Source organism: Oenanthe melanoleuca, chromosome 3 (genome assembly GCF_029582105.1).
Source record: "Oenanthe melanoleuca isolate GR-GAL-2019-014 chromosome 3, OMel1.0, whole genome shotgun sequence".
NCBI classification, from domain to species: domain Eukaryota; kingdom Metazoa; phylum Chordata; class Aves; order Passeriformes; family Muscicapidae; genus Oenanthe; species Oenanthe melanoleuca.
Window position 1 is genome coordinate 66625050 of NC_079336.1, and position 24405 is coordinate 66649454.

General features: G+C 39.3%; 1 protein-coding gene and 1 long non-coding RNA gene across 5 annotated transcripts; one reads left to right on the forward strand and one right to left on the reverse strand.

Moving 5' to 3' along the window:
• The first annotated feature begins 725 nt into the window (after positions 1-725).
• GNG4 (G protein subunit gamma 4) lies at positions 726-14350 on the forward strand. 3 transcript variants are annotated; one of them, XM_056488224.1, is made up of 3 exons: positions 726-932; positions 7167-7272; positions 13579-14350. In XM_056488224.1, the coding sequence occupies exons 2-3, from the start codon at positions 7177-7179 to the stop codon at positions 13705-13707; spliced, it is 225 nt and encodes a 74-aa protein (XP_056344199.1). In that variant the 5' UTR covers positions 726-932; positions 7167-7176; the 3' UTR covers positions 13708-14350. The 3 variants fall into 3 exon arrangements, with proteins under 3 accessions (XP_056344199.1, XP_056344200.1, XP_056344197.1); XM_056488225.1 differs by lacking the exon at positions 726-932 and adding an exon at positions 1191-1227; XM_056488222.1 differs by lacking the exon at positions 726-932 and adding an exon at positions 6915-7069.
• LOC130251525 (uncharacterized) lies at positions 1249-24103 on the reverse strand. Of its 2 annotated transcripts, none has more exons than XR_008840171.1 (3): positions 24021-24103; positions 20089-20177; positions 1249-2910 (listed from the first exon to the last, which is right to left on the reverse strand). It is a non-coding gene; the product is annotated as an uncharacterized LOC130251525 (long non-coding RNA). The 2 variants fall into 2 exon arrangements; XR_008840172.1 differs by lacking the exon at positions 1249-2910 and adding an exon at positions 11774-12240.
• Between the last annotated feature and the right edge of the window lie 302 nt (positions 24104-24405).

Consider the following 24405-nt stretch of genomic DNA (forward strand, 5'->3'; position numbering starts at 1 on the left):
CCATTCGGGCTGTGCTCCGTTCAGAGAAGGGCAATTAGCTTGGGGAGCTCAGGCCGTGTGAGGAGTGGCTGCAGGAGCCGGGACGTTTAGCCTGGAGAAAAGGAAACTCGGGAGACCTTACTGCGCTCTACAACCAGGGGAAAGGAGGCTGTAGCCAGGCGGGGCCGGGCTCTTCTCCCAGGCCACAAGTGACAGGATGAGAGCGAATGGCCTCAAGCCGTGCCTGGGGAGGTTCAGTTTCGGCAGTAGGAGGAATTTCTTCACGTAGATGGTAACTTTGGAATGGATTGCCCAGGGAGGTGCTGGAGTTACTGTCGCCGGACGTTTTTAAGGAAAGACTGGGTACGGCACTTATCGCCATGGTCCAGTTGAGAGAGTGGTGTTCGATCTAAGGCTGGACTCGATGGCCTCAGAGGCCTTTTCCAAGCTAATTGGTGTTGTTTCTGTGATCTGTGATTCTGTTTGAGAACACCCAGAGGACCGCTCGGCGCCTGCTGGAGCCGGGGCAGGAGGCAGCTCCAGCAGCAATCGGGAGGGACAGCGGCGGGCGGAGCGTGAGGGCGGCGGCGCCGGGCGCGGGGCCGCCCCGCCCCGCAGCGCCATGTGCCACGGCCGGGCCGCCCGCAGCCTGCGCGCCCGCTCGGGGAGGGAGGGAGGGAGGGAGTGCCCGGGGCCCGGCGGGAGAAGGTGCAGGGAGGGGCGGAGAAGGCGCAGGGTGGGTCCAGGTTTCCGCGGGGCTCTCGCCGTGGACGCCGGTGTCCCTTGGCCGCTCCGCCCGCTGGTCCCGCGGGTGCTGCGGGTACACGAGGGCCGGCGGCGGCCGCGCCAGCCGGAGTTTCCCGGAGATCCGCAGGAGTCGGCGCTGGGCTTTGGGCTCCGCTGTCGCTGCCATCGGCGGGGAGCATCCTTCAGAGAGCCCGCCCCGAGCCCAGGTATCCCGCGGGCGGGGAGGGGGTCTCTGTCCGGCGTGCCCGTTCCTCCTCCGCCAGCTGCCTGCTCCGGGAAGTGCCGCTTTTCCCGCTGCCCGGCTCGCCCTGACGGAGGAATAGCTCCCGCTGCGCGGCTGCTGCTGGCGGTAATCACTGATGCGCGGTGCTGGGAGCTGCTGCACAGCAGAGCCATTAGGGCAGTGCAGCGAGACAGAAAACTCGGAATAACAACTTGGAAAACGCTTCTGCCCTGCAGGTGATGCAGTGCCGAGCTTCCCGGAGGCGCTCTCCCTACCTTGTAGGTTACAATTCCGTTCGAATACGTTTTAAGCGGGGTTTAAGCGGAGTAATCAATATTCCCTGTGTATTTCTTTGAAAGCTCACAGCTATCTTTCAGAATTAGCTAAAGAGGTAAAACAGTAGCCAGGGATAATCTTTCTGCCTCAGACTTTCCAAATCTTTGATGATTTGCTGGGCTATATGTTCACAAAACGTTTATGCTTATGCTAAATAATATTGCACGAAAAGATTGCCCTTGGGAAATACCACATTAGTTCAGCCATTGTTTCCTTTGATTTTTTTTCATGTTGAGAAGCAAGATTATATTTTTGAGTAAGAATTTGGGTATGATGGCAAGAATTTTTGGAACTTGGCAATTGGACTGGATATAGGGCTGGGTATGTTAGATGAGAACTGAGCTGTTGGAGTTTGGCTGATTTGCAGTTACATGAGGAGAAGTTGTTTTCAAAGTCACCACACTTATGGTATGAAAATTGCATTCTTTCCTTATCGTGAACAATATTTCTTGCCTTTAATATAATAATTTCTGCTTGAACTACTAAGCTTCTCCTTAGGAGACGGAGTGAAAAGCTGTAGTAATTTTCTTGTATTTTTTTGTGCAGCCATGAGATAGAGAAAGAAAAGGATTCCTTACCCTGCCTCTCTCTTTACAGAGCTACATCAGTTGCTGTAAATCTTAGAGTAAGAACTGAGATAGCAAGGGAAGTTGAGTTTCTTTCCAGTTCTTTTCCTTTTTTTTTCTTTTGAATTTTTTGGTGTACCACTTTGGCATTGAACAGCTGTGAGACTATAAATTTTGCTGTTTATGTTCCTGCAAGTGGATAATGAAATGTGATGGTCTTTCCTCAATTTAGGATGTGATTTGTGGGTCATTATCCAGGGATGATTCCCATTAAAGTCACTGGGATTTAGTTGAATGATTGGGTTAACTTTCCTATTGGGCTGTGTGGTCCAAGAAGTACAGAGCTTGTGTGGAAGGTGTTCTTTGGAGCTGTCAACCCCAGGTTTTATAATCTAGTAATTTTAGGTCCATCTCTTTAAATTAAGGCAGCAATTTGGTTTAAGGCTTTTTAGATTGAATTCTAGAGGTCACTTTTATGGTATGGCATTTTAAGATTGCATTTGAAACTAGAGGGGGGAAATTGCAGTTTTTCATCCCTGTTACTTGTAGAAATCCATCCCGAAGAGCTTGAAAATTCAATTTTGCTTCTATGTTACTCAAGTTTTTAGACTTTTTCTGCATTTTACTAACAATTATTTATAATGTTTAGTAAGAGAAGGTTGCACTCCTTACTCAAATGCAGCATCAAGCTATACCTGCAAATATTTATGCAGCTTTCTGCATTGCCATAAGATAAATTTGCCTTTGAAGTGCTGTTAGGTACAATCATCCATTGTAAAAACAAAGGAAAAGCTGCTCTTCACAAGCATTTTTAGGAGCCTGGGAAATTAAGAACTTCAGCACACGAGTTACGTGCACACAGAAAAATGATGAAGTAGGGTAAACAAAAACAAAATGCCAGAAACTGCAGCTGGCTGGGAGGCTGTCGCTGTGCAGCTTTCAGGAGTGATGCTTTAGGAAGGGGCTGTCTGGTGTGGGGTGCCAGTCAGCAAAACTGCTTGGCTAGAAAGGGCTGTGTAGCTGCTGTCACTGTTCTTGGTTAGCGCGGCCGGTGTTCCCCTAAAAGAAAAGAATCAATAGAGACCAGGTCAGTGAACTCGGTGTGCTGCACCAAAACACTCTGGATAAATGAGCTCCCACACAGCCCAGGTCTGCTGGCTGCAGCAGTAACATGTAGGCTGCTCGTTAGCACAGTCACTGTAACTACAGTGATTATCAGGACCTGTGTGTGCCCGTATTGATCCAACATAAAAACAGCCAGGAATGAGCAATAGCAAACCCAGGTGAGGATTTCTAGTTCGAGGGGTTTTAGGAATTCAAATGATGGGGAGAAGTTACTCCTTTTAAACATCAAAAGTGATGTGGCCAGCAGGTCGGGGGAGGTGATTCTGCCCCTCTGCTCAGCTCTGGTGAGACCCCACACTGCATCCAGCTCTGGGGTCCCCAGTTTGGGAAGGACATTGATCTACCAATTGGAGCTAATCTGGATTAGCTAATCTGGAGGGACACCAGGATATCAAGGGGCTGGAGCACCTCTCTTGTGAGGAATATCTGAAAGAGTTGGAATTGTTCATCCTGGAGAAGCAAAGGTTCCAGGGAGACCTTATTGCAACCTTACAGTAATAAAAAGAGGCTTAAAAGAAAAACTGGGACAGAATTTTTAGCAGGGCCAGTTGTGAAAGGACAAGGGGTAATAGTTTTAAACTAAAAGAGGGTTGATTCAGACCAGGTATAAGGAAAAAAATAACCATGAGTGTGGTAAAACACTGTAACAGGTTGCCCAGAGAAATGGTGGATGCCCCATCCCTGGAAACATTCCAAGTCAGCTTGGATAGGGCCCTGAGCAACTTGTTACAGTAGAAGATGTTCCTGCTCATTGCAGGGGCCTTGAACCAGATCCCGTAGGCCGCTCACCCAGGTACAATATAAAGATAAATGTGCCTTCCTTTGGGACTAAAGGCCTAGAGAATACTTGGACAGTGTAAGAGGGGTCGTCTAAAGAGAGAGATCAGATCCATTTGTCAGGCTGCAGCCTCAGATGAAACACATCCTTGGAGAGGATTCCTCACATTCCAGGAGATGAGCTTGTAATAGATTCTCTTGTAATTGAAATTTCTGTTTTCTCCAGAGCTTTACTTCTAAGTAACAATTTTATTTCATCAAAGAATATTAAGGTTATTATCATAGTTCCTAAGGAGAACAGAATCAAGTCTCATACAAAGCTTTGTCTGCAACCAGGACCTTTATCACAGCCTGGTTGGAAAGGGAGTAAAATTCTCATTGTCAACATCACACCATATGTAACAGGGCCTTAAATGATGCACAGATATGTACTGTGTTTGCAGAGAGTGAGAGAAGGTAGAGGTATATATAGCTTCATATATGAGAAGTCAGTCTCACAAAGTTATGGAACCAGACCTGTCTGGAAAAAATTGAAATTAAATACTTAAATGGATGCTAAACACTTCCAGAAATATGGTAGTTAAATATTTAAATGCATGTAAAGGCCAAGGTTGGAGCAGGATTTGGAACAGAACAAATGTTTGTGCTTCAGAGTATAAACAAACCTCTTGCTGGGGATAAGTGGAAATTTTCTCCAGTGTCTGAAATGCCTTGTGCAGACTTTTTTTTTTTGTTTTTAAAGTTCTTTTTTTTATGAAACCTCATATTGTGGGTGTTTTCTTGTTCTGTGAAATGCTTCACTAGGCAAGATACATATTTTCTTTTTTAAAATTTTCCTAGTTCGTGTTTCAGAATATAGGTAAGGATATATTATCTTTGTAGCATTGCTTTAGAAACATGGTTAGAATTTTTAGAAGCATTTTTATGCCTAATAGCCTTTTCAAAATTCTACTATGGACTTAACACAATCCTTCTGTAAATGCTTAAACACTGTCTGGAAGTACTATGAGCAGTGTTCTTGCCAACTTTGTTGTAGCCAGTGACAGTTCAAATTGTCTAACTCTAATGTTTATACTTTTTACAGTATGACTAATTGAATTGCCAGAAAAGCTTGGGAGATCTGCAATTCTCTGGACTGTTCAAGGAGTTGCAGTTGCTTAATTCAGCTTAATTTAAATGTATGGCAAATGTAGAAAGGCCTCTGATTTGATTTAACTTTGACTTTTTTGACTTTGCGATTATTAGTAAGGTAGATGTGGAGATGATAAAATTTAAATTATTCACTCTTGGGGGGTATCATTTTGTTAACAAAGCTAAATGTGTTTATTCTAATTTTTATGGATAGGTTGATACTTAAAAGTGAGGGGGTTGAGTCATATAAAAAGTCCAGAGATGAACAGTAATTCAGAACCTTCTCCTTTTGTGAATGTCTTGATCCTTTCTGCTGTTTGACTTTCCACTGCAAGTCAAAACATGTCTCAAAAGTGATTGGAGGCTGTGGCTTGGTTGTGGATTTTTGTATGGTACATGGCATTTTATGCAAAGCCAGTTCCTCCACATGTATTCAGTCCTATGCCTTGTGAGAAATATGAGTTGAAAATTGTAAACAAAGATGAAGACAAAGATCCTGCTGTGTTCTGACACGATTTTATTTCATCAGAGCACACAAGGGGGAAACTTGTGTTCCATTCAAATGACACATGTGTATGCAGAAAACCTGTTCTTTGTCTTGGCATATGTTAAAGCTCTTGTTTTGTTCGGCACAATTAATATATTCTGAAGTAGCATTTCCCCGCCTTGACTTATACTAGACCTGAAGGAAAAAGATTCTATTGTTTCTTCAAATTAGTGTTAAGCATGGCTCACCATGCCATTTGTATTCCACCATCCTGTTTCACAGCTCAGGTTACTGATTTTTAGAAACAGTCTGTTTCATACCAGGCTGTGAGAAGAAAAAAACTGTCTTTTCCTTGTCTCTAAGCATTTGAGTTTTGGAAAATCAAAGTAGTTTAAAAATTATTCCTCCATTCTTTCTGTACTATGGATTGTGTTCTTCTCTTGAGTCTAACAGGGACATTGTATGTACAAGTTTTTTTACAGAAGCATTTATTTTCTGTTTGTATCTTACACCCCAGTGATCAGGTAAGCTAACTAGATTCAAGAGGGGAAATTTGTGTGGTTCTAGATGTTTGTTTCTTACCCAGAAATAAGGTGTAAGTATTTATTTTGAAAGGCCTGAGCCTAAAACTCCTTTGGCATCAGTGCAGAATGCCTCCTTGTATGTGTCCTTTCTGCCTCTCACACCCTGTGTCATTTGCATTTTGCTGAACTTTGTATTTCTGAGGCTTGGTGCCAGACTAATCTGGCTGCAGGTGGCACTTGTGGTAAGGACCACAGGGGAATGTTGCCTGATTGAAACCTCAACATCCAGTCTCACGAGGTAGTACAACTCATCTGGGACCTGTCTAGGTCATCTGTATCCCATCATCTTTCCATGTGGCCTTAGTCCAACCTCCAGCGACTTCAAAACAGTGATTGTTCCTTGTGCTGGGCCAGTGCTGCGTAGAGTGCCAGCACAAGGGGGTCTAACATGCAGACCACCTCTGGCATAAATATTGTAAGCTAGTCAAGGTCTGAGTGTGGATGTCTCGACTCATTTGGTAACAGTACTGAGGACTCCTGGATATTGAGTTGATTTAATCCCTCAATGAGTAGCAATGCAACAGAACCAAATTCTGACATACCTTACCTAGATGTCCCTTCCCGAGAGCTGCAGATCTCTTAAAAAACAAAGCATTCCTATCCTGTACAGTGTACTGTACTGGGTTTAGTCATCTTTGGACTTTGCTGGGGATGTCTAAGCAAAATGTCGGAAACCACTGCATTATTTCCTCTTAATTTGTTACCTCATTTCTAAACTTTTTATCGATAGTCACAATTCTGACTCGCTCTCTATCTTAGAAGTCCTCTTTGATGCTTGGTGAGAGCAGTGGGGCATTCGCTTCCACTGCATGCATTTCTGGGCTTGTTTTGGTGTTTCTAGGTGTAACTGGGGTGTGGAGCCAAACTGTTCAATGCCTGCAAGGTCTGTTTGTGAACAGCTGTTCTGTGTTGGCAACGTGAACCAGGGCAACCATTTTCACACTGAAGTCATGGTCATGTGCTCTGCATTTGTATGTCATTTGCAGGATGCAGGCAGAATGCTGACTATTGAGGGTGCAAATATGTAATGCAATAAGGTGCCATAGAGCAAGAGAAGAGAAATAAATAGTGTCTGCTTTGAATTCATGACCAACAGCCTGGCAGTGTTGATGTGGTGGGCAAGGGTTGGTTAAAATTCAGATAACTGTCCTCTCAGCGATTGCTGCATTTGCTATCTGTTCTTTAAATGGTCTAAACTTTGTCTCTTGCAGGAAAAGCAAAATGAAGGAACTAGTGTCAAACAGTACAACCAGTATTTCTCAAGCCAGGAAAGCTGTGGAGCAATTAAAAATGGAAGCATACATGGATAGAATGAAGGTAAACGTATTGTTGATATTATGAATTCACTGACTAGTTTGTGGAACAGCACGCTTTTAATAATGCAGGAATTAAGAATCTGTGTTGAGCAATAAAACAATATTCAGTACTGTGAATAAGTTACATACTGACTGGTGGGTTCTAGGGAAGTGATTTCCAATGCCTGGCTTCAAGTCTGCTTCTGAGTGAGTGTCTGTTACATTTGTCAAAAGTGGTATTTTGTGAAATACTTAAAATCAGCTGGCGGGTGCACGGGCGCTCTTCTTTGTCACCTGTAGCTGAATTTAAGTGCAGCTCTGGTTTCTTGGTTTTTCTTCTTTAAGAATTGGAATAAGTCTTTAAGATACTGCAAAATTTTTGAATAATGATGAGACAAGCTGAATTGCTTTGTTTTGTTTTGTAGATGTCATTGCACAAAAAATGTCTGATTGCAGTGTGCAGTTATGATTCTTTCCACTTGATAACTTGTTGTATGTGAAGATTTGATTTCATCATGCCTCTAAATACATGTGGATTAAATATTATCATTAAAGACACTATTAAACAGAGGTTTTCAGGTTTTTTAACTAAAAAATCCCATGGATTATTCTTGCATATCTTTCTGCTTTCCACTAGGCTAAAATTTTGTGAAATATCAAGCTATAATAATGCCATAGTACTTTTAAAGAAAGCAATACTCATTTCTTTTGCTCTCTGCCTCTGAAAATGGGAATAATTATTTCAATAAAAAACCCAGTCTCTACAAGGAAGAAATTTTTCATCTTTCCATCTTTAAAAAGTAATGTGTTGTAATTATTCAGTTCTCTGTAAAAAAGGGTAACTGCGTTGTTACAAACTGTAACTGAGATTATTAAGTCAGTAGGACAATTTAGAAATGTTGTACATGAAAATCTTCATGTAGTCTTAACTCATTTTGTTTGTCCATCCATGCTGTGTGCTGAAAGTCTGCATGTAGTCAGCATGGGGACAGTAGTATATATTTATGATTTTTAAAATAGTCTCAGATCACAAACTCACCAGCTGGAAAATTAGTATTTACAATTCAGAAACATTAGTGCAATTCACATGAGTGGTCAGTCTTGCTCATATGAAAAAAGACATTTCAGTTGCTCTGTTTTGTGGCAGTTTTTAATTTTTAGTTTTTTAAGACCATTGCATTTGCAAAAGTAGTTCCTCTATTTCATAGTGTGTCACAAATTCATCACATAACCTGTTCACAGGGACTGGTGTTTGTTTCCTGCAGTAAAAGAAGGTCTGCCTTTGTTAGTCCTAAGTCAGGTTAGATTGCAGCTGCATGAGCAGAACTGGCAAGGGAGGGTGTGGGTGAGAGAGGAAAGGGCTGGAAAAATGTGGCCCAGTTTATTGGCATTTGAAATTGTTGATACTTAGTAGATTGTCTTAAACTTCCTTCCATATATGCAGTGGTAACTGTCACATCATTAGACCAGTTATGCAAATAGCTTCATTAGTTAGGTGTATAACATTCTTAATTACATATGCAAGAAAGATGTAGCTGCAAGAAAGAAATAGGTTATTTTTACAGTCCTTTTAATTAAAAAGAACACAGTTATTAGCAAATGTGGCAGACCTTAAAAACAAGTAGCTTGAAAGTGCAATTAGTTCACTTTTTGAAACAGCCTGGGACCAAAAACACACCAAAGAAAATCTGACATGTTTAAGAATTATGAAGGCTTCTACACTAATATTGAACAAATATAACTTTTCAAAATGCTTTGATTTCTAGAATTTCTTTGAGCAAGCGTATGAGGGATTGTGAGAAGCAGTTGACTGGCTTTTTATTCCTTCAAAATCTGCTTGGCTTTTTAACCTTAAATCAGATAAGTGTGTTTCAGCACAGCCAAATTTTACCAAGAGACTTTCCAGTGGTTTCAACAGGAGATTTTAAGTCCTGAAATCATCACTGTAAAGGTAGATAAATGAACTTCTTTTTTTTGTTTTTTTTTTTTTTTCTGGTGTTTTGCATCTGATTAAACAAGTTAGACATTTAACAGAAGATCAGGGCTTTCCAAATAATTTAACTAAGCCCTCTTTTGCAAATAGCTATAGACAAGTTGTTATTGCCACAATAGGCAAGACCACATTGCTAACATTGAAGAGGAGTCTGTGTTATTGACTGGGGAAATCAGAAGTTCCAGTTTATTTTTCTACTACAGAGGCACTTTGTTTCCCATGCACAGTAGCTGCTGTAACCAGCAAGAGTTGGGTGTGCTCGATTAAAATGTTGTAATTAAAAGTATGTTGATAGTTACTGATTCCCCACTGTGTTCTGGATTTTTCAACTAATTTAAGAAGTCCTATTAAGTTTCTAGCCAGTCAGAGCAGCTAAGCTATGTTCTGAGGTTCCACAAACAGAGCTCACTGCTGAGGTGTGAAAGAAACAGGACATCTCGAAAGAGGAGGATGGATATTGATTGGTACTTGGAAGGAGGATTACTGTGGGTTTTTTGTAAACCATAGGAATCCCAGAAGAATCATAATTGAACCTGTCTAACCTGGCAAAGGAACAGCTAGAGTTACAACTGAGAAGCAAGTAGGAAGCTGGAAGTGCAGCTTCCAAGCTAGGAAACACCAAAGTAAATCAGATGAACGCAGTGACCTCATGACTAGCAGAAAAAAGTGTCTTCTAAAGGTGCTAGCAGTAAAATTGAGAAATCAAAGTTAGTACTGGTGTTCATCAGAGTTGTCCTCAGAATAAAGCACTACTTAATCTTCTCCTTGCAAGCAGAAAAGCAAGAGTGCTCTGACATTTAAGACCCTTGGCATATCAGTTATCATTCCATTTTCTTTTTCCTTAGGAAGATAGGAAGTATTCCTAACTGGTCCTGAATAGTGTTGAGAGATGAATGGTGAGAATGGCAATAAATGTGTGTGAATCTCTTTGTTTTAGATATAAAGGATAAGCAGAGTGGCTGTTGTGGCAAGGGCGGTAATTAGTCACAATCCATGACAAGGCAGAAGACAGTGTAATTGCAGCATTTTGCCCTGTCACTGAAGCTTATAATTATTATGCAGCTAACAGGATATTCTAACTCTGGCAGTTTTTATCACCTCTGCTATTCTGAAATATAATGGTAAAATTTCACAGTCCTCCTGAGACTAATACTTTAAAGCATCAGAATTGAGTGTTTTGTTGGACTTTTCTCCTTTTTGTTAATTTGATAACCAGATGTGTTTTTTGCTAAAGAGAGTAAAAGTAATTCTACAAAATGTGAGATCAGTGTGATACCTAACCTATATACTCCATCTCTTCTAATCCATACACCTTAAAAGATTTTTTTAAAAATGAAATGTTAACTTTCTGATGGAATTCATCAATCAAACTGGAGTCTATTTTTTTTTCTTTAGCCATTTCTGCAATATGTGTAAATTACTTTGAATTTGCAGACCAAGCCGTATTGCTAGGAAAGCTGACATGATAAATGTGTTGGCTTTATTTGAATATTCAAACCACGTGCATTTATTTTAATTCTTAGGAAAAGCTATTTTGAAGCTGTCCAGCAACCCCAGAGGCAAGTGAAAGCTACAACAGAGCGGGCTCCATTTAACTCCTTCCATGGCACAATGGGATGTATTCAGCACACCAGTGTGTCCAGCACAGGCCGCAGCCCTGGCCGTGGGGCACCTCTGGGTGCTGCCTGTGCCAATGCACCATCCCTGCTGGAGCCTTGGTGCCATGCTTGGTGCACAGGCCTTCTGCCACTGCTCTTCCCAATAATCACACAGAGCAGGAAACTTTCTGGAGGCAACATTGTATTTTGCTCTTTTTTGGGCCACAGGTATGACTTTGCCAACATTGCTCACAGCCGCAGGAACTCGTGTTTTCATTGCTCCTGAACTGTGAACAGCTCATTTAACTCCCTGTTGTAAATAGCCATTATTCCACTGTGCAAGCCTAAGTTACTCTGCTTTTAGTAAAGAAATGGTTAAAATTGACTTTTATGACTACTGTAATCCCAGTGGGAGGATTTTTCCTCTCAAAACCTTTTATTTGTTTAAAGGATGAAACTATATGGCCTAGGGCAGGTTTAGTTTGTGACAATGATCACGTTCCTCAGTTTCTTGTTGCTGGTTTGTTTTAAAATAAATTGTACTAAATCAATTTGACTTATTATTTAAAGGCAAACTAAAATGTGATTTAAACACTTTGACATTGAAGGAAGGGTTTCTTTTTGCAGAAAAAGGTGATGGGGCATTGGAGTGGGGTGCCCAGGGAGATGATGGAGTTGCTGTCCCTGGAGTTAAGAAAAGACTGGATGTGGCACCAAGAGCCATGTTCTAGTTGACGAGGTGGTGTTAGGTCAAAGGCTGGACTTGATAATTTCAAAGGTCTTTTCCAACCCAGGTGATTCTGTGAATGTATTAATCTGCTTCACAACATTCCTACCAGCATTACAGGGCAGGTTAGATACAAAAATGTATGTTGAGCTTTTTCTAGTGAAATACCCTTTTTTTTTTTTTTTTTTTTTGTTATATCATATCAAAGCACAGCAATACACAGAGAAACAGGAAATTATATTATTTGGTTTATCTCTTCTAAGAATGAGGTTTGAAATTGCACTTCTCTTCAATTGAATAAAAAGCAATATGCTTGGGCTGATGTTGCTTATCTGTGCATGGAACAAAAAAGATCATTACAAGAAGATCATTACAATCCTTTGTATTTGAGGTCTGTAACTTTCCACACATTTTTGCTTTACTTGCTTCTTTCTTGAGAAGCACTGGTCCTTGTGAACATCTTTTCTGATTTGTTCCATTTTATTTTTCACCTGTGCCCAGCAGCCTTTTGTTCATGTGTAGTGTCTCTGCATCCTTTTGTCTTACAGGCCAATTCAAGACAAATTAATTTTAAATAACCTTAACACCCTTATTTTCTCCATTAGGGGGATAGTCTATACTGGGGTGCCAACCACAGGTTCTCCATAGGCTTAAGCATTCCATAGAGGCGTACTGAAATTAAAAATAAAGAAAATAAAGAAATAAAGAGGCTGTAACTATCTTCAGAAGTTCATTCAAATTTCATGCAAATTCTGATTCAATACCCATTGACATCAAGAGTCTAATCTGAAACCTACTATGGGCTGGGTTCATGTCAAAGCAAGCAGGGCTTAAAGCTACAGCTGATGACACACCTGCTAGAAAAACACCAGAAATGTGATTTGTTTCTTCTCTTCACTCTAGTTGTGCAAATGTGCTGACGTTGGTGTTTGATGGGGGACGAGCTGTCATGGTGTTCAGAGAAAAGACTTCTTTGTAAAGACTCCAGAATTCATTTTCTCAGCTATCAGAATACTGCAAACCAAATAATTCACCAAAACAAAGAGATACAGATAGCTGTGAATATCTTATTGACTGAGCAAAACAACAAAAAAATTTATATACTTTCTAAATCCTTGAAAAAAGGAATGAGTCACTGTGGCCTACTGCCACCAATATTCTTATGGTACAAAGCTGCAAAAATTACAAGGTTTAATATTTCATTTTTCATTTCATGCAAAATAGCTTGCATTGCAAATATTCAACACACTGCTATATTTTTGTATGTATTTGTATTTTCGTAAACTTTTCAGTAAGCATAAAGCCATGTTCTAAATTTGGAGAGTTGAGAATTGTTTTATTTTAGAAGTATAAAAATATTAAGTTAAAAATATTAAGGTAGTGCTCAAGTTTAAATGAATGCTGTGAATGAAGGACTACTAATAGTAATTTACTGAGCAGAAGACATTAGTCTTTCTTCATTGAAAAGAGCAGTATTTAGCTTAAATTAGAGCTATGACACATGGTGCTCAAGTTTTGTCCCTGGTTTATTATTTCTTTTTAATCCCATGGTCATGTGCTTAAAGAACTTTTTATTTGGCAGCCAGAGGAGCAAGGGGTAGAGAGAGTGTGTGTGGAAAACCTTAAAACCAATGAATGGGATTAAGAGCTGAAGCAGGTTTCTCTACAGAAACAGACACTTCAAGGAGAATCCATATTGCTTATGGGTAGTTGACATAAAAATGTTATAATGACTCTGTGCTCCTGACCTCCTTCTGATGGAGAGGACAGCTCAGCATGGGCGATATCAATTGATAACCTCTATGGTCACTACGTTAGATAAAATGTATGAAAGGATTACTAGGCCTAGGAAGAGCAAATTGAGAGAGGTGTCTAATATTTAAAGGATAAAGCAATCTACTCCTTGTTTTATGATAGCATCCATTATAATTTGTTCTATGAAAAATATTTATGCAATTCAGATTGGTTCAGAATTAAGTGTTACAGTAGTTCTCTCTTCTCTTCTATTAGGTATCCAAGGCTGCAGCAGATTTATTGGCATATTGTGATGCACACATTGGAGAAGATCCCCTTATTATTCCTGTACCTGCATCTGAAAATCCCTTTAGGGAGAAGAAACTCTTTTGTACTATCCTTTGAGTCAGTTTTCAATTAAAAATGTCATCTGCTAAAACTTGGTATCAGTGTTGCATGCTTTTAGCATTTTTTCCTTCAGATGTCAATACTTACCCCTTAACTACAATATTTTTCAAAGGTAGTGCAATTTCTGCTAAAACCCCCCCTAAAATTAAAAAGAAAAGCCCTTAAAATTCAACGTAATGCTTGTCTTTCAGAGCAATGTACAAGTTTAACTTCAGTTCTTCATAAATATTCTTTTGGTCTTAATGAAAATATCAAGTACAGTATCAAATTGTAGATATCTTTGCCAGTCATAGATTTTTCTGGGACCTAAATGAGTCATACCAATTCTTGAAGCTATTTTTAACATTCTTATTTTCTTTGGAAGGTGAATTCAGTTCAATTGCCTTTACAAATTTCTGTCTAAAGAGAGTAGTGTGACCTTTTCCTCAAGTAGCACTATTGAGGAAAAAGTCCCAGTGATTTATGATGTTTAGAATGATTGGTCTTATACAGTAAGTGGTGTCTATAAACGTGTTTTTTGAAGACTCTAAGAAACTTGACTACAAAACCAATCCTAGTAAAGTGCCATTGTAGCTACAAGCAGAATGAAGATGTATAGTCACACACGAGGATTGCATCAATAAAACTGTAAAAAAATGTGGTTTCTTGTATCTTATTTTGAATGATAATGATTTAAATTATTTAGAAAGTAAACTGAACAGTGAAATAAGTGGTCCTGAGGGCTTTAGTGGGGGGTGTAAAACTGCCCTGAACAGCACAGGGAGGGGGGATTACATTTTCTGAGCAGCCCTCTACATGCTTTTGCCCATGAGAGTAGGACTTTATTGGGATGGAGACTAATGGTATGTAAATGTTGTTCTAGGATATGCAAGTGAGATCATTGTGCTGTTGATAGTTTGTATATTTTGTGGCTGCAGATTAGTTAAGTTGTCAGCAAGTAATTTGTGGAAGTTCTGGGATGTTTCTTTGTTTTTACTTTAAAGTGCAGTGAGAGGAAAAGAATGAGGTGTGAAATAAGACTGCCTTCTTTATTAAGTAAAATTAAGCTCATACGAGGCACTGATGGAAGCAACTGTTACTTTACAGATTTTTTTTTTTGTTCTTCTCCTTATTAAAAAAAAAAATTAAATTCTTCCAATCTGATGCATTAGGGCGGTTGTCTCACTGCAGTTGCTGATATGTAGAATGTATCAGCCACGAGGCAGGAGACAATTTCATTAGAGCTGCACCAGTCTGAGCTGAGGCTCTGAACAGCCACCCATAACAGATCAAGCGTCCTCCCTTCCTCTGCACAAACTTGTATTTCATAAACATCTTAAATACCTGCAAGGTAAGAAACTAGCTGAGGAACTGAGGGCCTTGGGATATTCTTAAGTGCTGAATTTAGATGCTAAAAAGGGCTGCTTGGTGAACAAAGCCATGTGCATTTCCCCCAAATGCATGTACCTTCTCCAGCTTATTTTTAGCAATTTCCATCGATGTCTGTTGTCCTGTTTAGTGCAGTGGAAATACAAGATGTCTGCATTGTGCAGGTTTTGTTTTCTTTGCTATTCAACTTGGATAATGTGCCTCACTTGACTGTGTTCAACTACTAGTCTGGGCACACGAGAGAGGGGAATGAGAACTCACCTCATGTCTCACATGTAACATTATTGTAAAGAACCCCTACCATATTCCTAACCATATTCCTTTTAACTAATAGGCTTTTGGGACATCTTTCATTCAAAGTTTGGTTTTTTTAACTGGGCAGCTGAAGACATCAGCATTATCTTAGCAGGCTTGACATACCTTTGCTGAATAATATTCAAGTGTCCTGAACAGGTCTTATTTTTGGTAGGCTTAGCCTTGGTTCATATTTCAAAGTTTTCAGTTTAAGAATCCTATTTCTGACTTTTAACAAGAATATTTCTTAACATATGGTGTGTCTTTATTTTGGGGGTAGAGAAATTTGGTTTAGCTCAGTAGCTATTTTATTGACAGTGAAATAAAAAAAGGCTTTCTGAAAATATTTATTTTAAAGGAGCAACAGAATGCTTAATAAGGTTCTTTAGGGAATCCTTCCTACAGTGTACACGATTTGGTAACTGCTCTGATCACCATGGCAACATTTTCATTTGTCCTTCCGCATGTATGGTTTTAACTGGAACAGCATGGGAGGAGAATATAGGACATACAGCTTTATTCTCAAAGGCTTTGTAACAACTTGCATTTGTGGCTCATCATTAACATTCCCATCTAAAATAACAAAATTGCCACAGCTTATTACAGTATTGCAAACAGCTTGCTTTCTGTTTCCAATTAGGGTTAGTGTCTGACATCCTGAGATTGAAACATTTCAGAGCTTTTGAACGTCTCTGGTTATAGGAGCCACATTTACAAAAATCCAGAATTATTATTCACAAGAGGAGACTGTAATTCTTTTGATCTTCAGGTTTTCTCCAAAATTTTTCTTCAAAGAGTTGTGAAGGTGTTGGAGTTATGTTTTAAATAGCTGGTTCCCATATTTGTGGCTTCTTTCATCAATTCATAAATTTCATTAGGTAAAAAAAAGAAAATGTATCTATTAAGATAATTTCATGCTTCTAATTTTTTAAAAAATAAATATATGGAATACCGTAAAGTGCATATTTATGTAGGAAGATGTCTATAAATGTGTTTGAAGAGGTTAAACTGTAGAATCATAATTCCTTACTGTGAAACATTAAAACATTAGAGAACATCTTTCTCTAATATCCTTGGGCCTTGTTTACCAGTTCCTTGAATGAAGATATACTTTTGGCAAATTAGTAATTTGAAGGGGAAGAGGGTGAGGTGAACTTGAAAGATCAGCACTTCAAATAAAATTGTAACAGCTTTGAATTGCATACAAATATATTACTTTCCTTAAGAACATTATCAAAAAATTTACTCTCTGAAAAAAGAATGGCATCATCTGGTTCACTCTTTTTTAATGCCAGTTTGATCCACAAATCAACATCTAAAAGAAAATATTTTCCTCCAATCCCAGAAAACCATAAAATGTCTTTGTCATTATTATATTTTGTGCTGCTTTGACCTTTGAGGCAGTTTGGATTATCTGCTATTGATACTTGAATTTCATGCTGAAGCATCTTGCCTCAGCTCTACACAAAAAGATCTGAATTATTTTGTATATTTTTCTAAATAATGAATATATATTAAATAATGAAGTGTAGAATGACATAATAAAACAAAAGCTCTCCAAAACATGGATTTATCTAACAGAAAGGTTTCCTCTAGGCTGAAGCAGGGAGTTTATATTTTCATCAAACGGTCTGTTTGATTTCTACTAGTTTCAATGAAAACAAAACCAGACCTGCTGCCATCCTAATACTGTACTGCTCTCTCATTTCATATGCCATTAGGCTTGTTTATTTGTAGCTCAGGCCCAGAAAGTAATGAGTGCTCTCTCTTAACTGTGTGAGTTGGGGCTGTCATCTCACAGAGTGAGAACTTCAGAACAGAACTGGATTCAAGGAGGTTTGGACATGTTATGAGTAATCTTTCTTCATATCCCAAATCTTGCTGCTCTGATAAAATGAGAATTCCCAACGGCTTGGTGGTAAATTGTAATGTCTCACTAGTGCATGTGGGGCTGCTGTTTTGCCTCCATCAGGTTAATCTCCTTGGTTTACTTTGAATTTAAGATGCTACCATTTCAATCCTAAAAACTTTCCTCCTCTCTGTTATATACTAAATTTCCCACCTTTGCTTCCTATATCATGTATTAAATTAGTAGCAGGGTGCTTGGCTGGTGCTGATAAGCAAGCTAACTTCCATGAAATTATGGTCAAAGGAGGAGGAAAATATGAAGCAAAGTTTAAACTAAGCTTTTCCACCTCACACCATAGGTTAAAATAAATACAACCTTGGCTGTCAGTGGCATTAAGGTAAAAAATTATTCATAAGGGTGCTGTAACCAGGCTTTTTTGTAGTGACTTACAGCTGATTCAGCTCCAATAGAAGGAAAGAACACTTTGGGAAAAACAATCTGTAAAGGTGCATTTTAAGCCTAAACTTCAATAAGGCAGTCACTCACCCCATTGGATTTCTGATATCAAAGGAGTAACAAAATATGTGCTTTCAGAGGATCTGTTTTCCTATCTCTTCATTATATAGGGATAAAAATCTGTATACATAATTTTCTTAGAAAATGCCATAATTATGGCTGTCCTTTGGGTCTGCATCAGAATATGGATTTGTTTCGTCAAGGAGACTAAACAAAACTTGGGGGAGGAGTGGTTCCTAGGAAATACAGGCTTCTTTTACTGAAAACTAATACTTAAAGTCATTAGACTAACTTAAATAGTAATGTGTGAAAAAGAGTGTGCAAACTTACCAGAATAAGCGTTACATAAAATTTTACAGGCACCTGCACATTTAATCTTTCGGTAAATAATGTGCATTTGCATCTAATTGAATCCAGCTTTATAGCACTATTAAATTAAGTACAGCCATAAATACCAGAACTGGTATGGGAACAACATTTCTGTCTGTTAGAGGAAGATGTACGTCTGAGTTTGTCAAGTACATTTACACCACTCACGCTTGTGAACAAACAAAATGAGCAGCTTTACCCTAAAATTGGGTCTTTTCTTTCCCAAATACCTATTACAAGTAGAAACACACAGGCTCATCTATTACTGCCACCTACTGATAAAATGATAAACAGCCGACTAAGACAGAAAATCTCCAATACCAACTACTAATGACCAAAAGGGGGATTCTAAATTAATGCACAAACTGTCTGAAACAAGCAGCTAGCACTCCTGTTTTTGTGGGCTGCATTGTGTAAGATTTCACCTGGCACTGGGGCAGTGCTGCACTGCTGGGGTGCAGTTAAACCTCATGCTTCAGTTCCAGACTGCTCAGTTTATGAAGACACAGAAGACAAATACATTCTTTGGCTAAATAGGTCAGGTGTCTGACTAAAAACGCCGTCAAAAGTTGGGGAAGTCGTTGTGTGTATCAGTTGGAGTTAATTTTCCAGTTTAATTCAGTCCTGTTCCTTGGTGCTGGCGAGACACCAGTTGTGCCTTATGCTCCCTGGAGCAGGTGAGGTGGCTGCTAACAGCAGTAAGGCTCAGCTCTAGGCCAGAGTGAGCCCCCAGCCCAGAGAATACCCAGCAGCTCTCACTGACTGCTGCTCTGATCCTTCACACTCCAACTTCACTCTTACCTGTTGGGTCTTTATTTTGGGGGTGGGGGCTGTTCTTCAATTACTGGAGTCTGGGCCAAATACTTCCTCATATGCCACAGAACAATAATACAACCAGAACAGAGCTTAGGCCACTGCTTGTGCTTAGAATGGCATTTTATGGAAAATACACTAGGCTGGCATAAAGATGTTTCAAAAGATCACCCATTCCACAAAACGTATTTGTCGTGTAGCTTCTCACTGCACCACACCCTCTTGTGTCTTTGAGCTTTAGGTGGCGTCCTGGAGCCCTTCACTTTCTCTATGGCATCCTCTAAAGACATGCACAAATATTCAGCACAAGGAAGGAAAAAACCATATTTTATAGAAAAGAACTATTGTGACTTTCTAAAAACCTTTAAAGTAGCAGTAACTTCAAAGATATTAACAGTGTAACAATCTGTCTCCAGTAAATGTGGTTCAGGTGACTTTTTATCCTTAACTTTCTTGTTGCAAAAACTGTTCACGAGGGTGGATTCTTGTCTGAGAGGCTTTTCCCTGGAGAGCATACCAGCTTCTATCCTACTCATCAGAACACAATACACATAAATAGATTTCCAATATATATACCTGCAGTGCTGATATGCACATGTCAATCATACCCTTAAATAGACCAAGTCACAAAACTTCAGGTGCTAAGATTCAGAAGGCAAAAAATCCTCTACAGAAACTTTGAGAATATAAAGAATGTTAGAGATAGCAGCCTTTCTGATGTCTTCTTTCTCAGCCTTCACATGCTCTTTTTGTACTGAGTTTGCTTCACACTCTGGAAAATTACTACAGAAAGCAACTATGAAATAGAAATTAGAAGGCCATAAAAGTGATTACATTTCTTTACAGTTCTGTCCATGCCAGCTAAACAAATACTTCCAACAGGGGAGTGAATATATTTGAAGATATTTAAACAGAATCCGGATAATTGAAAAAGTACATTAAAAGATCATTAAGGAGGCCAAGTTAAGCAGTTGTTTAAGAAATGTCAGAGGTAGGTTTCTTTATGCATATTCCATTTGCTTCTCTCATTTGTATGTACTACTATCCCAGATCGCCACTGCAGGAATTCCCACAAGGCACAGGATAGGCAGTGCTCAGTTAATGAGCAGTTAGTCAGTACTATTTTGGTGTTGTTATTCATTGTGTAGCCCCAGGCCTGATTTACTCACAAATTCTGCTTTCCATGTAGAACTGTTCCCTGATGAGCTTCTCTGTGGTGCTCATCACGGGTTGCTTCACAAAGTATCTCCACAGTATCCTGGAGGAATATGAGGGTGGAACTATTTGCATCTTACAGTGGGAAGCTGAGGCAGAGCCTGGACAGATTGTGAGTATCTGCTGCTCCAGAGTTAGCTCTTTCACCATCTCACACAATGTTCCCACTTGCTCAGCCATCAGCTCAGTCCTCAGCTCTACAAACTGGAATGCCTTTTGCAAGTCAAGCACATAGAAACTATGGGGGAAAAAAAGGTAACGTGAAAGATTTTTAGCTTTGTGATTTTCCTGGTCTTGTCAGTTCTCCCAAGCAGCAATGACCCTTAGCCTTGTAACCCCTATTTTGTGATCCCACCTCATTAATCTTGCACTTGCTGCAACAAATGAAGCAGCCACCTGGTGCTTTCTCCAGCAGATCACATCCATCCTAGGGCAAAGTAAGCACCATGATGGGAAAAGAGCAAGAGGTCATGTAAATTATTTTAAATGAAAGGTAGCCTGAATATGATCTATCTAGTGATGGATAACAATGAAATGATAAACAATATTGTGGCCAATTTGCTTTTCAATCCCCAGCATCTTATCTCTTTACCAGGTATGTGATTTAAAAGTGTATTTGCTGTTGTAGGTCTCTGTAAGACTTTCTACAAACTGTATTCTCTTCTGTACATGCATCCTGAAGTCTTTGTGCCACTTGTTAAAAATAACTGTATTCTAGCTGCACATGAAATAGCTAACCCCACCAGCTGGCTGCTGCCTGATTATTGGGTCTTTGATGTTCCACATCTCTGAGAGACATTCCTGTTTGCTCTCTGAGATGTGCTTGTCAAGATTTAGCTGCTGCCATACGGGTAGTTTTGAGTCCGTTTCTATTTTTGATTGTCATGAGGGTGTCAAGGAGTCAACTTAGACTGTAAAATTTGTTATTGCTATATTGGTAAGTTTGGATAACTGTGACCTAATTCAGCAAAACTTAGAGCTACTCCTCCAAACAGACAAGAAGATGCAAAAACTTAACTAAAAGAATAAAAAGCTTAGCAAAATAATAGACAAATAATTTTAAACAAAACTTCCTTAACTAGAAGTTAATTCATAAGATGTTAAGTGGAAAAATTAAGATGATATTGTGTACTACTGAAAAGCATTTAAAGAATAAGGCAGTCATCAGACACAGTCAATATGGGTTCTCAAAAGGAAAGTTCTGTTTAACTAATTTGATCTGCTCCTGTGATAGGGTTGCTGCCTAGTGGATGAAGGGAAGGAGATGGATGTAGTTTTTCTGGATTTTAGTGAGGCTTTTGATACTGTCTCTCACAGTACCCTCCTGGATAAGTTGTCCAACAGTGGGATAACAGGTTCATGATGTATTGGGTGAAGAACTGGCTGAAGGGCAGGCAGAGCTCAAAGGGCTATAATGAAAGGGGCCACATCTGGCTGGTGACCAGGGAAGTTTTTCAGGGCTCACATCTAGAGCCAGTTCTGTTCAATATATTTATCAACACTTAGATGCAGGAGCTGAGCTCACCATTAACAGATCTGCTGGTGACAGCAAACTGGGAGGTGCTGTTGACTCTGTAGGAGGCTTTACAGAAGAATCTAGATTGATTGGAACACTGGGTAGTGATTAATGGGATGAAATTTAACAAGTGAAATGTCAGATCCTGCACCTGGGATGGAGTAACACTAGGCACTCCAAAAGGAGTCTGGGAACTCCTCTGCATCTGCACTTCACTGGATCAGAAAGCCAAAAGGGGAAGCAGTAACACATTCCTTCTGTTTGGGAAGATAAGCAAAATCTATTTCTTGTAAAGACCCTAAGCAAGGTAAGGAAAGGATTGATAAATCCTCAATATGGACAGTGAATCTGTTTAGATTGTGATCACTGGAAAAATAATAAAACACATTATTTGGATGCAAACTTACAACCCTTTAAATAAAGCCTTCATACCCTGACGTGTTATCTCTTTTAATATTTTTTCTTTAAAAAACTAAAGGCATAAAGATTTTGTAAAAAGTAATGTATCAGTGTTACTGCTATCTGGAGAGAAAGTTAAGCCCCAAACCCCCAAAATGAAGTCTCTCATGAGACCTTCCTCTGCTTTCAGATGTAGCACACAGAGATCAATAAAACACAACTCCCTGGAGATGAACTCTGCTAAAATATACACAGCTCCACTCTGATTCTTGCTCTTCTCATCTGCTGCTGGTGTCCTAAAAATATCCCAGCTGCCCACTCCGGGCAACAATTAGGCAAACAATCATTTAAAAAATCCTGAATGCTATGGACTGGCTAGCTTTGGTACATGAGTACAGCTCTGGTATCCATCATGTCTTCTCTGTCTCAGACAGGAGATGCTTATCCAGAGGGACTCTGCAAATTTAACAGAAGCATCTTAAATTTGCAAGCATCCTGGGGAATAAAATTTCTGTCTCTTCTGTCTCCAGTTCTTGTGCCCAACATGTTGTGCCTGTACTCTACTTTGTGTGCCAGAGGTACCCTCTGAGCCTGTACTGTCAGAAGAGTAAATCTGCTCAGAAAGAGCATAATGAAAATGGTGTATTTTTATAGAATTAAATCAAAATATAACCCAACTCAACTTTTTTAGTTTTTCAGAAAAGTAATTTAACATTATCTAGAAGTTATATACCAGATCAATTTTTCTTTTGATAGCATACATATTAATGATTCCTAAATATTGGAAAAAATCGAATTTTTATATGGGCAGTTTTTAAAAAGCATGTTTAAAACTCAACACCTTGAAGCTGTGTTTAGACACTCCAATATCAGCTTGCTTTGCCAAAATACTAGTCCTCATAAAAGCCCCCAAGAATGCAAAATGAAATTTATTTATGGGAACTTCTGGAAATTGGGTTAAAGGTTAGGTCTGATCACCTCCTGATTTACATACAGGTGCACACTGTCAGTATTATACAGATGGTGATGAAATTGGAAGGCTTAGGTAAAATCTTTGGCTTTAAAAATCTCATAGAAATGCAACAGAAAAATGGAATAGGAAAGGCCAATCCTCTACAACTAAACTGTGTTAATAACCATTTCCTACCTGACTGACAAAAATGTGTATGTATCATCCTTTTGACCTGGATTTCCTGTTTGTATAATATGGAGAAACAGGTTTCTCCTGGTTTGTATAAAATACAGTTACTTATCCTTGAAGATGGTAGGTAATACCATAGAAAAAACAAGATGTTAAAGGATTGGGTGCTCTGTTTTGCCTGCAAAGAAATAACCACTCCCATGTATGCTTATAAGATCAATCCCCATCAGATCACCTGGCATGGGGCAGAACCTAATATATAGGGTACAAGGAATGTAGCCAAATATAGATGAATATTAATAGATGGACCAGTTTTTATTTCTGCAGCTAAACATGCTGAAAGGCAAGTCAAATGTAAATAGTGGTTAATCATAGCATTTTTTTGTGTAAATGCTTTCTCTAGTACTACTATTTGCTGACAAGTACCCAATTGCATATTAAATACATTTTAAGTATGCAGCAAACTAAAAGTGATGTATTTCCAATACATTTTCCTGCTGCTTGTAAACCTAATATATAAAGGTTAAAATCATTGGTTTGCCTTCTAGTATCTCACTCCACTTGATGGAAAATTAATCTTAACTAAGCAGTTTGAAAGGACTGTACGTGTTCACCAAACACTTTTCATGGCTTGGGTATTTAAAAAAAATCAGTCTTCTTTTTGTAAATAAAAAAAAAATCCATTCTACTTCATACAGATCAGGTTCTTTTACTAATTTAATGCATTTTAATAGACTAGCACCAGCAGTTATTAATTTAGGCCTTACAGCTACTACACATAATCTTCTAGTTTATACATTAACAAGAGGCAAAAGTACAAAAAGTTCCACCTGAACTTGGGGTTCCCAACCAGGGAGGTTGGACCAGATGAGCCCTTCCAACCTGACCCGTTCTGTTAATCTCTGATTCTGAGAAGTCTTGGTTCATTTATCCACATCACTTTTTCAGGTGATTTATCCTCGGGCAGTCTGACGAAACAAATTTCTCCTTGTTACCTGTGTGCAGAAGAACCAGAGACAAGTAAATTCTCTAGATGCTGCTAATATTGTGTTCTCCTTCACCCGATGGTATTTGAACCCTTCTAGCCAGGACAGAGTTCTGCAGACGGAGTTTCTCAGAGTGGTGGCTGAAGGTAGCAGGTGAAGCCGAGCTCGGATTATTGACATTTCATAATGAATTTAAGGACTCTTGGCCGTGATCTAGAGGCAGGTAAGG

Coding starts and splice junctions, on each gene's coding strand:
- GNG4 (XM_056488222.1), top strand. CDS start 7,041: ATGACCAACAGCCTGGCAGTGTTGATGTG. Junction 7,070..7,166: donor AGCCTGGCAGTGTTGATGTG/GTGGGCAAGGGT, acceptor TGTCTCTTGCAG/GAAAAGCAAAATGAAGGAAC. Junction 7,273..13,578: donor CATACATGGATAGAATGAAG/GTAAACGTATTG, acceptor CTCTTCTATTAG/GTATCCAAGGCTGCAGCAGA.